The 16,755-nt window shown below is 41.9% G+C and overlaps 1 protein-coding gene across 2 annotated transcripts in view; it reads right to left on the reverse strand.

Moving 5' to 3' along the window:
• The window catches only part of LOC111836488 (ankyrin repeat and BTB/POZ domain-containing protein 3-A), a 137,875-nt gene that overhangs the window by 14,961 nt on the left and 106,159 nt on the right, over nt 1-16,755 (reverse strand). Inside the window, exons 3-9 of one of the 2 annotated variants that reach the window (XM_023797804.2) lie at nt 11,350-11,554; nt 6,333-6,485; nt 5,594-5,759; nt 4,056-4,145; nt 2,267-2,368; nt 1,020-1,113; nt 232-367 (exon numbers count right to left, since the gene is read on the reverse strand). In XM_023797804.2, coding sequence (XP_023653572.2) covers nt 232-367; nt 1,020-1,113; nt 2,267-2,368; nt 4,056-4,145; nt 5,594-5,759; nt 6,333-6,485; nt 11,350-11,554 — 946 coding nt within the window. The remainder of the gene's footprint in view (nt 1-231; nt 368-1,019; nt 1,114-2,266; nt 2,369-4,055; nt 4,146-5,593; nt 5,760-6,332; nt 6,486-11,349; nt 11,555-16,755) is intronic. The other variant, XM_023797806.2, reaches the window with a different exon arrangement.

A 16,755-nucleotide genomic window follows, 5' to 3' on the forward strand; every position in this document is an offset into this window, starting at 1 on the left:
AGATCATTCTTAGTTCATTTGCATGAGTACTAAGAACTGGTAGCTGTCTGTGTGCTGAGACTCAGTATTATGTTCCTTGTATGAGTTGGCAGTGCTGGGGGGATCAGGGGGCTTGGTGTATGCAGTGTGTCTCTGTTTCATATGTGTGTCTGTGCCTGTGTGTCTGTATGTGGATGTATGTGTGTGTGTCTATGAGTGCATGAGTGGGTGTGTGTGTGTGTGTGCGGTTACCTGTGTCCATGTGAGGCGGCCAGACTGTAGGAGTTCATGTCCCCCTGGGGGGTTGAGGAAATGCCATTGCGAGACACGGTGCCGATCATGGGGTCTGCGCCTCGCTCTAGCAGTAAGCTCACCAGCTCAAAGTTCCCTGCAAGGACCCCCCATACCAGCAGTGTCAACTTCTGCTTTCCAAAACCTCACAAGTCCCCACATTCACCCTTTCCTATATGCACACTTCAGAGGTAAAACTGACTCAGGGTCAGAGTTAAAGGCTGTCGTTCTACATCATGCACCCAGACTTTGCATTGACTGCACGCTCTTCTTCATGAATACTATCAATCTTAAGCAGCCAAAGTCATATGAAATGGCTTTACTCTGACATCAATATCAACAATTAAAGTGGTATACATGCACTTGAGAGCAACAAACAGCCATTATGCTGAAAAAGAAACAGATAAAATTAGTTTACAACATATTAATACATACAATATAGCATATTGCTCATGTGTCGATATCCATGCTCTGGTAATAATTAATTTAGGGTGGCAGCATGACTTATAGGGAGTGGTTAGCACTGTTGCCACCCCTTTGAGAATGCAGGTTTGGATCCCTCTGAGATTGGAGTTTGCATGTTCTTCTGTCACATGAGTTTCCTCCCACAGATAACGAGTCAGGTGCCCCCCCCCCCCCCCCCCACCATGATCCTCTGTTGACTAAACAGTAATAAAAGAAGGGAGGGTGTGGAGGTAGTCAGTCCCAGGCCATTCCTTGCCAAGCCCCACCCCTCAGTGCTGCCATACCTGCTGCAGAGGCCAGCTGCAGTGGGGTTTCAGTGTAGTTCTCTGCTCCATCTTGGACGGCGCCCTCTACGTTGGCTCGGGCATCCAACAGCAGCTATCAGGGCACAAGGGCATATCAGTCTCATTAGGGAATTTGGAGATGTGGGGGGGGGGGTGAAGGGCGCAAGGCCCCACCCACCCCACAGACCTAGCTCTTAGCCATTACAACTATGACATTAATGCAGTGATGTCAGGAACATTAACCTCTACACAGCGAGTGAATGCTGAATTCATGAGGATGATTACTAAGGTCATATTGTGGCACCTGACACCAACTTCCTGCCTCCATAGGTATCTCTGCCAGGAATGAATATGTGCTACTTTCCAAAGGTTGTTTTGACAGAGGGTGGGGCATGAATATATCTCGCGATTGCTTGGGGTTCTGGAGTTGATCCTGGGGCCCGATCCAGACCTGCACACTAAGCCAGATCTGGACAGAGATCCACCTTGGACCACTATGGATCTTCACAGATATGCCCAAGACCTCAGTTTTGAATTTTGTGTACCACCGAGGCAATGTCTATCTGGTTATGTGTCAAATGCCTTGTAAGCTTTGTAACAGGTGTAACTGAAATGGGATCACTATTGGGATTTTTGCAGCACACCCAATAGTGTGTGTGCCTTCCTGAACCTATGTATGTATATGAATCCTCATCATTTTGTTTGCTATGCTTTTTTGGCAAAAGCAATTCATTTTAGATATCCGTCACCAATCCACTGGGACTTCAGTAGAGTCCAGAGTCTATCGACATGAATAAATGAGATAAACTGTGTCGGGGGGCACCTCGGTGAGCACTGTGAATGCAGCCCTCTGCTCTTTCTACTCAAGCGTGCGTATCTGGTTCCAGACTTACAGTTCATGAGCTTACAATAGGGAAAGGATGCATATTATCAGGGGATATAGTGCTCCACACACTACCATGGAAAGCTGAAGAGGTCTAGTGCAGAACACCCCTCCGCAATCATCGATTGCATTCAGTTTCCACTGGCTTATACAGTGCGAGCCCATCTGGTTACTTATATATATATAAAACGTATATATATATTATTTATATACTAATATATATCCAACAAGAACAATCATATCTAAACAATACTGTTAAGGAGAAAATTGACATATAGTTACCATTATTATTATGATGTTACATAATAATAATAATCATTCAATGTACAGAAGTTAGTATAATTACAGGTCAAAACGTCACTACCTGAACGACAGGGACGTGTCCGTGTAACACAGCGAATGTGAGAGGAGTCCCCTGGCGCATTTCAGGATAAACTGAGGGGTACTTGTGTACTGTGTTTGGCACCTGGGAAGTCACAGGTAAGGTTCAGGAGAGAAATACAGCAATTAAAACCGCAGAATCACGTGGAGGGAGGTGCTGGATTAGCCAGCAGGACATTCGGATGTTGAGAAATTGGGCAATGAGCTTTTTTTTTTTTTTTTCCTCCGGACACCCCCATCTCTCTTTCTCTCTCCATCTCCCTCGTTTCCCCTGACTGCCCACAGGCGTTCGCCATGGCTGCCCCGATCGCGACACATCCTGGCTAAAGTCTCGTCATGAGGTTCTCAGTGGTTGTCACAGATACAGAAGACAAACAGACGAGAGAGCTATGATTATTAGCCGGGGGGTGACAGATGCATGACTGTGTGCTGATTCATGAACATAGCACCCTAACCTGGGGTGGGAGTGGGGGGGGGCACACCATCTAGAGTCAGCATGGAGACTGATTCCTTAGAAACAGTCTGATTTCCTGAGCGTTCTGATTCTGTTATATGTAAAATGCACATAAAGTACGTGTAGCATTTGTGCAATGAGATGCCTCATTCCAAATGCGTTAAACGTGCAATTATGATTCATATTCACCAGGGTTATATAAGGGTTACTAATTATCTACTTGAGTGTTTGCCAAGTGTGCCAAGATTTTACTACTGACACAAGATGTAGTAGCGATGGGAGAAAGAGCCTCAAAACCCACGTGTGGGATTATCTTATGCTGCCAGACACTGGCTAGTATGATCCATCTTCCAGTGGTTAGTTAACTGGTGTCTGTTGAGCTACACCAGGCAGTAACTGATAGCTCAAGAAAGCCCCAAACGCCATAGCTTTTGCAGCTCTGTCCACCACCCCTCCCCACAAGCACAGCGACGCTGAAAGCCAGTAGGCCGAGGGCCAGACCCTTGAAGCATGACGTCACAGCTCAGGCATGCAAACCGTGGCCTGCCAGTGGGCCGGGATGGGCCACTGGCACGCCGTTCACGGAGCGTGTGGTGCTATGTTCAAGAATCACCCCTCAAAACTCAACACACATTATACTTCAACACTGATGAATGGGACAGTCACAGCCAATCAATACTGTGGTTATTATTTTGGACCCTATCTGTGAGGCATTATCCACCACAGTGACTCGGTAATCCCTTTGGTATCAAGGGGGCACTTTAATTAAATAAAGTTCAGTCTTTGCCTTGGAATTTATGTAAAACCAATTGTCAATGTTATTTAGTTGTATCTGTGCCAACTCCAAGTATAAACGGTTGTACATCCCATTTAAATGGTTGCCCAGAACTAATGAAATGCTGGGTACCTTGTTCAATGGCAATGTTTACATTTATCTAAGTTGGCAGTAATAGAATCTTAAACCCTGCTCTACAGAATAGAACAGAACAAGAAAAAAACCTGAATATTGATCAGTGTTCTGATGATTCACAAGAACCCATCAGCTGGTTGACTCGCATGGACTGACAGCCAAAGCCAAACACTGAACTGCGTGCCTCAGACCGCACGTGGTGGCCAGTGCTTCACGTGGACAGCCTACACACAACATGCCAACGAGGAGTGAGATGGGAGAGATGAGGGACAGTACGGGGTCTCCTTCTGTCTTACAACACGACGAGCTCAGACAAACTAGTTCCACCATGACAACAAAGCCTCAAGGGTGCCCCCCCCCCCCAATTTCCTGGCTCCCCTGCAACATATTACCCCAGGAGCAACTGACCTCACTGTTGATGTCGGCCCCTGCGTCCAATAGCATCTGCACCATGGCCTCATCCCCACGTACGCAGGCATACATGAGCGGGGTCATGCCCTGCATGTGGAAAAGGGGCAGTAAGAGTGACAGAGAAGTGACACCATAACATCAAAATAATACAATAAGGAAGTCTTCATTTCCGCATTTCCAATCTATCCATCCATCCATCCATGTAAGTGAAGGTTGCCAGGCACTAGGGACCAGAAGTTGTGTGCTTTCATTACACACCCACATATTAAAAAGCACCAGCTTCCTCCTATATGCAGTAAACACCAAGGCATGCTAGTCCAATGTGGCAGGGACCCATAGGATGCAGGCCTTGTCTTATCTGCCCGTTTCAAGTCTTAAGAACCCTTCAGGTTGTCATATGACCTGCATTCACATTCTAAAATCCGCCTCTCCATGTCATACAGGCAAAAGTTGCAGAAGGTCAAACAGTAATCCCTTTATGTCTTATCTATTATGAAATGGATCTAGAAAATAAGAAGCCTTGAAAAGGAGAAGCATGAAATGAAGGAACAGCATCAGAGTGGGTCAGAGCAGAATAATCCTGATGTGCTTGGATGGAGATCATTTCCTTCCTGTCTCATGTCTGAATCCGAAAACCTTGGGTGGTCATAACAACAAATATGACACATGAAACAAGAAAAAAAAATACCACGTCCTTCTGGGAAAACAAAACTTAACAAAACAAAGCCAAGCAGAGATTACAGCCAACGCTCTCACTATATTGCTTCCATATTTCCTGATTAATGTTCAAAGTATTTTAATCTTTCTAAAACTGAAACGTGTTTCGATTAGTGTTGCCAGTGGCACTATCTAAAAGTCTTGATTTGTTTACAGTCAAATCTGTGTTTAATTAAGGCAGAACTTTAGACGAAATATTTTTTAACACCATAGTGGATGGCACATTGCCTAAACTGCCAAACATCTCTGCCAACTGTGAAAAGTGGGTTTAAAAGAAAAAAAAATCAGTAAACTAACCTGCTGACAAAGACGCTTGACTACAAAGCTAGAAAGACAAAAAGACAATTGTCCGACCATAGCTGCTGGGAGCCAGTGATCTGATTAATCCAGTAAAGGATGTACAGCTGAATTGAAAACATGTGTAAATATGGGCAGTGAGAAGGACATTTTCAATCCCTGGAAGTCCCAATAAACTTCAAGTGGTGTGTGGAACCGGTTGCTGGTCCAAATCACCTGGCTGCCAGAGTGGTTTCACCACTGAGTCTGTGATCAAGGCACTTGACCCCCAATTGCTCTGGGGATTGGCTGGTCTTGCTTTCTCAAGTGCACATTACGTTGGATAAAATCATACTGTATGATAAATAAATGTGCATGAAGCTGGCCTCAGTTTTGGGCCACTTTTCAGGTCAGGTTGTACCATAGATCCGCAAGCTTTTGGGTTAACATGGCCTGTAAATTCAGCATTGACAGCAATGATCTAGAATGTGCACAAGCGCTAATGGCGCTAATGGTGAATGGATGCCCCGCCCCCTTCCGACCTGCTCGCTCATGCTGTTGATTCCGTCTGGGCCCAGCAGATTCACTGCCTGCTTGACCAGGTCTGTCCGGCCACAGTTGAGCATACGAAAGCCCAAGTCCTGCAGGAATTTCGCCTCAGTGGAGGCGGCATCCAGCTTCCTTGAGGCACAGAAACAGTCGTCCGTCCTGCATGGAAATAAGGCCAGTTAAAATTCCAGACTTGTTCTCCTAAAATGGGTCCAGTTTCTACCTTAAAACTGCACAACCGTATAACACATTCTGGGAAACAGCATGACAACGAACAGAACCTATTACCTGGAGGTGTCTCTGATCTGCCCTAATTGGGTCATTAATTCAGGACTGTGGATACTGTTGTTTTATCTAAACTGACTAGTGGGACTGGGAACAGCAGAAAGCCATATTTTAAAATTATTTAAACTAACATGATTTAATATGTAGACCCGTTTTTCCTGTTTACAAAGATAACACAAATATAATACATTATATTGCTATGTACGCTACAAATTAACCTAGAAATGACATGGGAAAGAAACAGTCAGCTGATGTGGGCCTTTGTTAATATAAGTTGGGATCACTACATCGTAAGCCTATTGATGTCCTAAAATTTTCACACACTACACATACTGGTTTAAACAGGGATCGAAGGAATCTATTCTACTTGCTGCATGTGTTTTTCTAAACAGAGCCGATCATGTGACTGATCAAGTGACTGAGCACAATCAAGTTGGATGGTCATACTTCAGCTGCCGTGGCTCACAGTCGACCCCGGGGAGAAGCAGCCGTGCTGCCTGCCGTACATCGTCACTGTCCACTGAGAAGGAGCGCCTGTGCTCTGCATGCGCCACCGCCACCCGGATCCACTCCATCAGTGGAGGCAGTACCAAGAACGGCCTGTAGGGGGAGACAGCACAACTCATCAGCCCACTGTTACTGAACTCCAGCTGCAAAGGTGGTCTCAATCCGTTTTTCTCTCATTGGATTTGTCTGTCTATTTCTTTATCTGTCTGGGAGTGAATATTTCATTTGAAAACTCAATAGTATTTTTTTGAAAATTTTTGAGAATGAAGTTAAAAGGCATCAGTATAGAAACAGCAAACCAGTAAACGCAACCCTGTAATCAGTGAGTTAACGGAAGGAGATTTATGCACCACCTATTGACACAGAACTAGGAAAACTTTTAATTACTACTAACTGAACTGTTTTTAGGTTAATCTCTAACCTGTATTATTAATACTCAACAGACAGCTATAACTGTCTGTCGATCAGCCAACTGTCAAAGTCAAAGGTGCCTAAAGCCAGTCTCAGGCAAGACAGGGTTACACTCTGGACAGAATATCAGTCCAGCACAGCACACACATATAATCAAATAAGCAATTTGGAGACACTGATTAGGAAACTGCAAGAAAAAAAACATGCAGAACATACAAGCTCCCCATACAGAGAGAGGTGGCAGGTTTCGAACCCTCAACCCAAGAGGCAGGAGGCAACAGTGCTACTCACTGAGCCATAGTGCCATAAGCAGCTATATCGAGCTTATGTTATATTTACTTGTTTCTGATATGCTTTGTTTCACTACCATTTGCAAAGCCAGGAGTGACTCATCTCCACGCCTACGTACTCATCTTCACCATTGACAGCGACTCCATCTGCTGTTTTCAAGGTATGTTCGCTATGTGGAACCACTTTCCTTGATGTACCGATCTACCAGCTACAGGATACCATAGTCAGCTTATATTAGATCTATATTTTTTTTTTACGGAGAGATGACAGTCCCTCATCTGTTAGTGAAGGATCCAGTTAAGAGTTGGATGCCATGTCATCCACAGCCACAAGGAGACGCTGAGATGCAACTGGTACAAAAGTGTTTGTCCGGGGCCTCTCCTGTGACCTTGCAGCTGGCCGCCAAGTGATAATGTGTGCCACAAGCCATTTCTGTTTTCCAAGCAAACACTCAGCGCACCACAGCCAAGATATAGATTATAACGTAACTTTAGTTTCACCTGACTCTTGGTTTGGTCTCCATCCAATGAAACACCATAGACAAAATAATTTATTATCCTGGCATCTCCAAATTAATAGCATTTTAAAATGCAAATATTTCCCACAGACCCGAAATTGGGTTGCTGGACTAAACGCAATTTATTGCCAGAGGAAACAAGTATTTGTAAAATAATGGTGTGGCTTTGATACTTTGTCCAGCATCCAAACATCACCAGAAGAGGCTATGTTTCACTAGCCATTTTATATGGGTACTCTACTCCACATTTATCAACCATACATTATCAGTGGCCACATTCAGCTTTTCATTCCATTAAACAAGATTTCATGTCAACTTTTTACTTATTAAAATCATCTTAGAATTCTTAGAACTGATAGACATCCAAATATCAGAAACATTTTCACATATAATTTTACATGCTGTATATATAACTTATTTGGTTTATGGTACAAGGTGAAAACAATAGGAAATAAATGCTTATTTTCAGAAGCTCGTAGCTAGCAGTTAAAGAGTAACAACTTAGTGTGTCATCAGCTAATCTGATTTTCTCATTCACTGCTCCACAGAAGGCAGCTGTGCCAGTATGGCGTAATGATGGAGATACCTCTTTACCCAGTGCATATAATAAGCATTAGCACCCTAGTGACTATTAGCACCTTGATAACTGAACTGAAATATCAATGTAGACCATAACTGGATAATTATCAATGCTAAATGTCTTATAAGGAGCATATATGAAGGCTACCCCTGTGGATGCTTAATGAATTGCACCCACGAGTTACACTTCGCCACTCCTAAGTTCAACAGGGAGCCTGTACTCAATAGTTCAAACCCCCATTCCAGATCCAATGGAAACACTGCCAGAGTAACCCAACACAAAAACTGAACAAACTGCAGGGCTTTCACAGCTCCGCCTCCACTTTTAATCATCAGCCTTGGGGGTGAATGGGATACACCAGAAATTTCCAGTTCCTTTGGCGTTAAGGGTCTGTCTGAAAAGGACAATAGGTCTGCTGAGTGTCACTTCTCAACATCCTCTGCGATATGCCGCAGAATCACAGTGCTGGAGCTCCTTTCACGTGTGGACGTGTTGTTCCAGAATAAAACTGTGAAAAAAATGACCAGTCTTATGTCAGTTAGAGTTTAAAACTGAGCCTTGTTAGGTAGTGCTTCTAAAAACCAGATCATTGTAGGTCAGGAAATTATATTTTGCAAATCCGACTGACTAATTTATTTCTGAGTGATTCACTGCATATGACAAAGTGGGTGTATTACTGTGTACTACAAAGATGACAATAATGCTAATGTATGAAATAAACGCAGCTGTCGACAAATTTCAGATATCACATAAATGACCTGTATTATGATAAACTTATTTTTACAGTTGTATTACTCATATTTAAAAGAAAAGTACTCATATATACTGTATATATTCCAGGAAAACATTTCCTGTCTTTACAGAACTTTCAGTATATTTGCCTATAACATAATGGTTAGCTCGGTTATGGTAAATAAGCTTTATTTGATTACTTAATCTTAATGGCTAATAATGAACTGAATGACCTTGTTTGCACTATGAACAGCAGTGAAGAACTCAATGTTAGACGTGAGACCAGCTTGTCACAGGACACTTGTAACCATACAATGTCACCTCCATCCCAAAAGCGCCATGCCGTCATGCACACAACATCACACGGTCATATGGGCCCCTGTGTTGACACAGGTACCAGGAGAAAGACAGTGAGACATCACTGAACACAAAGTGCTGACTGTGGAGACGGGGGAATAGAGGAGGTCTGTTTGACTTCCAAGAAAGGATTGGCCTTCCATTCCATCCGCGACAGATCAGCAGAAAAGAGCATTCAACACTTCCTGGATCACAGCTGGAAGTGTACATGGCATCAACCATGCAACAGGAGCCATTCAAGCATGCCTTTAAAGAGCCAGCGGTCATTCTGCACTTAACGAGACTCCCTACTTGCCAGTCAACATCTTATTGTCTTTCTTGCTTTAGTCCAGTGTTTCTGAAAAACAGCAGAGCCGGTCTTCAAAGAGAAGCCCCACCTTACTGCTTCAGGATGGCGTAAAAACTGCAGGGTCCCTTTTCATGGTCGAATAATAATCTCAAATAACAGCATCTTTATGGTTATATTCTTTCTACCTGAGCTCTCATCACCATGACTCCTGTCATCCTAACAGCGCACATTGTGATCTCTCCTTTGAATACATGAGACACTCTCTGTAGATGAATCTCAAAAAAAAAATCTCTGAAATTGACTGACTATTTGCTTATGGCTTTGGATTAAAATACCTGCATAACATTTCACAGACTTGGCAGCTTCTGGGCATGGATGTTAAACTTTCATTGCTAATCAGGCCCTGGCTCTGAGGCCATCTGCCCGTATCTGAGCAAAGATATTTGCAGTGATTCATTAATACTGGCCAAACTGAGTCACCCCTCTGATTTATGTTTTTGCATCTGGCATGATGTCCTACAGCATGAGAGACTGGGAGCTGTTCTTCTTGACAGTTTACAGGAATGCAACAAGAAAAAATCTTAGGAATGACGTTCCTAGCAACTACAAAATAGGCCTTGTAGGGATTTTTTTTAAAGAACACACGTGCCCCCATTAGGGGTGGTTATTATGTCATGCAATACTCTTGTTTTAATGTTGCATACAGTACATACACATAGACAGACACACATAAACAACAAACATAAAATGTACTCTATTCAAAATTACTTTCAACCTGAGAGCAGCTACCTTTTTTGACAAAATACCTATTTATGTGGAAGTTAAGGGAATTATAACCCCCCCCCCCCCAGCAAATCACTCACTTCAAGAAATTACAGTATTTGTTAATTACCTCCTTCCATATATCGGTGTATGAGAACTCAATTTAAAACAACACGAAGGACAATAACTAGAGTGGCAACAGCCATGGCTTATGATTAAGACAATACATATTTTTTAATTAATTAATTACTACTGATCCATATACACTCACCTAAAGGATTATTAGGAACACCTGTTCAATTTCTCATTAATGCAATTATCTAATCAACCTATCACATAGCAGTTGCTTCAATGCATTTAGGGGTGTGGTCCTGGTCAAGACAATCTCCTGAACTCCAAACAGAATGTCAGAACGGTAAAGAAAGGTGATTTAAGCAATTTTGAGCGTGGCATGGTTGTTGGTGCCAGACGGGCCGGTCTGAGTATTTCACAATCTGCTCAGTTACTGGGATTTTCACGCACAACCATTTCTAGTGTTTACAAAGAAATGCATTGAAGCAAATGCATTGAAGCAACTGCCATGTGATTGGTTGATTAGATAATTGCATTAATGAGAAATTGAACAGGTGTTCCTAATAATCCTTTAGGTGAGTGTATATGCTATATGTGTAGCATTCAAATGTCCCAGATGTCCTCTGTGTGCATATATCTATAGACTGATTACTTTTCAATCTATTATTTTTATAAATATCGATAAATATTGAAAGCGCCACCGGTAACTGAAGCTGCACATGAATACTGCTAACCACGAGCCTAAACCTTAGCTTGGCAGAGACTGGATGGACATGAGGCCGGATAACCATTACGATGATTGGTTGACAGATGAGAAATTTCTTGCCCGCTCGACATTGATGAAAAGGCTATTTCAGGTCAAGGCAATGAAACGTTTTCCTGTAAGTCATACTGCATGAGAGGATGTGAGGGTAGTGCCGTTGGTAACTGGGGGAGGCGTTCCCACCTCTCCGTTTGCAGGGTGACCTTGGAGGGCTCCACGTTGGGGTTCTCCCACTCCATCTGCGGACAGTGCATGAAGTAGCATAGAGAGTAGAGGGCTTCAGGCTCCCAGTGTACGCAGGTGGCCTTCTGGTGCAAGGGTGTCCCGTTGTTGTTGGTCCGGACATGCAGGGGCTGGAGGTAGTGCATGGCCCGGGACACCAGGTCACCTGTGGGTTCGGGACAAAAGTGGATGAGGCTGTTAGGCGTCACTCAGTTGTTAGCACATTAGCAGGCTTAGCAGCGAGACATGCTTGATTAGCTCTATACTTTAGTGGTGACTCAGTAATATTATACCACAATCGTTTAGTCACCTGTCATGTCAATCAATAAAACCCACAGTTGGTTTGCGAATCAGTCAGCTCTGAGAGCTCTCAGCCATTAGGGTAAAACACACAATCATGTGTCACTCAGCCAGATGAGGCTAAATGCTGCAGCTGTATTCAAACTCTGTCCTATTATTAAGGGACTGACTAGTGAACAGTGAATCATGCTGTTGAACTTCTGAACCTTTATAGGCAATGTCTACCTCTTTAGTGAGACCTACACAAACAATAAACAGGACAAAAACTGAGCAATTATCATCTTCCAACATGTAGCTTGCATGAACATGGTTGGACAGTCACCACAAAGACACCCTTTGACCCAGAAGAACAAGATTTAATTTTAATACCAATTTTAAAATAACACTGCATCTAAAAGAAAAGAATGACATCACTTAGACCTGCATAATTTGCATAATTTTAATTTATATACCTTATAATTCACCTATATTTTAAAAAATATATTTTACCAAAGTTACTGCTGATATTAAAATTATTGCCAATAGTTTTAAAATGTCTTCAAGCTGTCTAAGCTGGGGAAGGTACAACACCATAATTAATCTTCAGTCGTCATACATATACTTTGCCATGTCACAGAAGATTTTTAGATGTGATACTCCATCTCTGACTATGACTTATGATTAAAATTCCTAGGAAAGTCACTATACTCATATATACTCATTTTAATCCACCCTGAAAAGTTTCATTGTCATTTGCATTTAAATTACAGTTGAGTAGCACTGAATGGTATGCAGGTTACACAGCAGGAGTAAAATTACTGATAAAGGGAGCCAACTGTTTTTTGACAGAGCTGTTGTTTAGGTACACATAATGGGTTTATAAATGTTTGTGTTTTGTATATGTGTAATGAGTATGTAATTATTCTTTAAGGTTATTTAAGGCATAGGCTCCAGACTCCCCACAACCATGAATAGGACAAATGGTTTCAGAAAATGATGGATGGAGGTTTATCTAAGGCAGAGGGTAAAGCCTGCAAGTAGAGCTGGTGCATGTTGTTTGATAGCTACTAGAGCAGCAGAGATAGTAAATATTGCTTTTGTTTATAAGAAAAAAAGATTGCTCATCATCACAGAGTCAAAATTATATATTTTTATATAAATTATTATAATTAGATATTTCTTGACCAAAAATATGGATGGCACTGATTCACACCTACAAGGTTGGGGACCTCCACTTTGTCTCTGGAGTTCCTCCAGTGCCGTGTGGGTGTCCTCCTGCTTCTCTGATTTGCTCCCACAATCCAAAGACCAACAGGTAGGCTTACTGGCATCTGTACCTTGCCTGTAGATTATGACTAGGGAGAGCGAGTTCATGTATGTGTCCTGCGATAGACTGGCATCCAAAGGCACATTAGCATGGTCAGAGGACCCTAGGCTATTTGAGTTGTCCGTTCCGTGGGTGGCACCACGGTAACAAATAAACAAAGGAAGTTGTCCATCCGGGAGCCCTTTTTAGTGGAGGCCACTGGACTTCAGCTTAGGTACGTCCGGGTATTACAGTGCCCCCGCTGGCCTCCCATCCAAGGTGTAACCCAGCCTTGTTGCCCCTCTTAAGCTGACCAGGAAAGGTAATTGATAGATGAATGAAAAAAAATCAGCACCAAGTTATGGCTTTGTGCTCAGGAGGATGAGGTTCATTTCTTGTTATTTGTTTTTTTTTTGCTTTAGATGGCTCTCTGGGTAATAATATGCTGCCATGAGTTTCACTCTTGAAAACACTTATTCCTTTAGAGTTATTAATAATCAAACACAGATGCACCCCTTAAAGAGTAGAAACACATAAAGGTAAAACCCAACAGTGAAGCAAAACTTCCTGTTTTTCATGAAACTCAACTCTTGTCAGGAAGTGAAAGTCTGTCTGACCCGAGCAAGTATTCACTGTCATGGAGACAAGAGATTCTGCGTTATGTAAAAGGAGCAGTCCATTTACTATGCTGCCCCCTCAGGCCACTCCATGAAATGTTCGGTTTAGAGTGCCATTCTGTGTACTTGTACCTTTGGCATAACACGCTGTTATAGCCTGTGCTACCCAGAATGAGCCTTGAGGATGGGCTTATTACTTGCATGTACTTCTATGATAGTCTGAAATGTGTGTGTGTGTATATATTATAAGGAGGCCCCAGAGTGACAAATTACAACAACTCAGGAATGTATTTTTGCTCATTGAGACCATTATTCAAATTTTATTCTGCTAATCGAGTTTTATAAAATTTCAAATCAACATTAAGAGGAGCTGCATTCTGGAGTTAATTACCAATTTTATCCAGCAAAATATTGCTAATATTTCAGTGCATAATGAGTTTTTTAAGCAATGATAATGAAGTTAATGAAAATCGTCTCTTTAAGCTCTTGAAGTGGTGTTTTCCCATCAAGGCAGATTCTTCTGAACCCTGGAGATAAATCAACAGACTAAAAATACATTTGTATGTGAGAGTATGTGGGAAACAATGATCCTTTGGAAGAAACCACAGATGAACAGAATTGGGGAGGCCTTCCCAAATCTAAGGCCCCACCGTGTAAACAGCACCACTTCACGTCCTGAATTTTTTAAACAGCAACACCTGCACTCACATTAATGGATCTGAAATGCTTGCATGAAAAAGAAACAGTCATTCAATTTAATTTTACATACCATATGTATACACAACATTTGTTTATGTTGGCGGTAGAATTGGGAAAGCCAATGGACAGTTTCACGCAACACCCCTCAACACACAAGCTCCACAGCCTAACAACATCTTGTTGAAATGGAGACTAAACACTAATCACAGTTACCCCCAAATTAAGATATACCCATTTGTTGTTATCCAGGCTAGCACCAATTAGTAACATTCCACCATAATTAACACAAATACTGTGTCACAGATGGTGATGCAAAAAATATATAACATTTTTTAATATAAAAAAAAAATACCATGTAGAGGTTTGGAGCATCTGCTTTGCGGATAAAATACAATATAATAAGCAGTGATACTCCTGACCTATTCCTGTGAATATCGGCATCGTGTGTCATGCAGGAAAGGGGTATTAAAAGCTACTTAAGGTGAGTTCACTCAAATTGTTCCCTAAGAGCTATCTCTAGGTCCCACTGGGACAAAGCAATTTAATAATCATTCCACATATGGACGCTTTGGGAGGGAGTCATTTTAGGGGAGAAATCGATGCCAGAGTTCCTTTAATTCCTTTCATTATGTTGGATATCTCAAAAGATCCTCATGAAAAATGGAAAATATGGGCCTTCGTCCCAGGATATGGACGTGAAACTAAACTGATAAAAACATCCCCCTTGTTGGCAAGCTGAGACGTTTTTTTAAGCAAACATGGCTGCCTTGTTTAGACAGCTACTCACGGCCCTTGATGTAACACCTAATGGCTAATTTCTGATTTAAAATGACTACTGAAGACTAGATTCTGGGTGAATGAACAAACGAATCCAGTAGGCAGGCTGGCTTCTTATTTCACTACAGATATATCAAAGGGCATGTTGAATTTGGGCCCTGGGTACTTTTCTGTTTTCGCATATCATGGCTGGCCCAACAAGGAAAAAGGTGCCTCATTCAACCTGAAATCACTGCACTGCAAAAAACAAAAGACCTGAACTCATTTCTTATTTTAAACAAAAAAATAAACAGGTTAATTAGAGAATAAATAATACAAATTCCAAAAAAGCTTTGAAAATTTCTGGAAAACATATAATATTAGAAATGACACTTGTAAAGTAGTATTTGGCATTCAGTAAGAGCAGGCTATGCAACTTTCGCATTTCAGGAAACAGGATCGGCTCCATGTCTGCAAGTTTCAGCTGTAACTACATCTTAAAAGCATTTTTAAAGTTTTGGTTTTCAGATGTACTGCAAAAAACATGCCCCTCCCCCTCAAAAAAGAACTTCTGTTCAAGTCATAAGTTTTTAATTTGTTGACAGCGCTCAGTAAAACAAATCAAAGCAGTAAGGTTCATTGCACAACATCATGATGAAACTGAAAATGGTTCCTTTCAGACACACATCAAGGCATCCAGGGAAAGAATAATAATAGCTATAAAAATAACATCCATTTCACGACCCCAGAGGTCAGTTTGTTAGACATTTATTAAGCTGTCACATTCCTTGACAAGCATATGGTAATACACAAATGTTAGATTTACAATACTGGAATGGCTCTTCTCTCATGAAGGATCTGCTTAGTGTACATAATTTTCTTGATCTACAGAACTGAAGGTAGACATACATCCAGTTCCATCTCAAAAGAAAGAAAACACTATTATGACATCTCTTTTTTCTGTTCTGATTCTTCAAGATAAAACTCATAACACTAGATCACGACCACCCCAGGATGAGACTTCCTAAATGTCTTGAAACTTTCATTGGAGTCAGACTTAGACAACAAAACTCTGCGGTATCGATTATCTGATTTTACTCCTAGTAAATAAACTTCAATGCAGTTTCCTGCAAGACGTTTGTTAAGACACAGATTCTTATTATTCAATGCACATTCTGAGTAGTGTACTTCCACAGAATCTGCATTTTCCCCTTCGCTGTTATTACTATGTTAAATCATACCCAACTCTTAAAATGTACATTTTATATTTCTTTCATTGGTAGAGAAAAACACTAATGTTCTGTATAGTCAACCTTTGGAAACATCCATCCATTTGCTGTAACCTATTCAGGGTCGTGGGGGGCCAAACCCGGAGGCTACGGGCACAAAGCAAGGACCATCCCGGGATGGGGGTGCAATCCCATCACAGGGAAAACTCAGACATCATGTACTCTTAGTGGCAACTAGGTAACTCCACTTAACCTCAGCATGTTAGTATGTTGTTGGGCTTAGGGGAAACCAGAGTACATGGAGTAAATCCTATGACAACCAATGGAGCCATGGTGGAGACGCAAAGCCTAGTCCCAGAAGTGTGAGGCAACAGCACTAAGCACCATGCCACTGTACCGCCCCTCTTTGGAAAAACTTAAAAAAAAAACAAAAACAAGCATAACAATTCTGTCAGACCAAGTCAATATGGACCAGGAAATC

Source organism: Paramormyrops kingsleyae, chromosome 3, assembly GCF_048594095.1.
Source record: "Paramormyrops kingsleyae isolate MSU_618 chromosome 3, PKINGS_0.4, whole genome shotgun sequence".
Taxonomy (NCBI): Eukaryota; Metazoa; Chordata; class Actinopteri; order Osteoglossiformes; family Mormyridae; genus Paramormyrops; species Paramormyrops kingsleyae.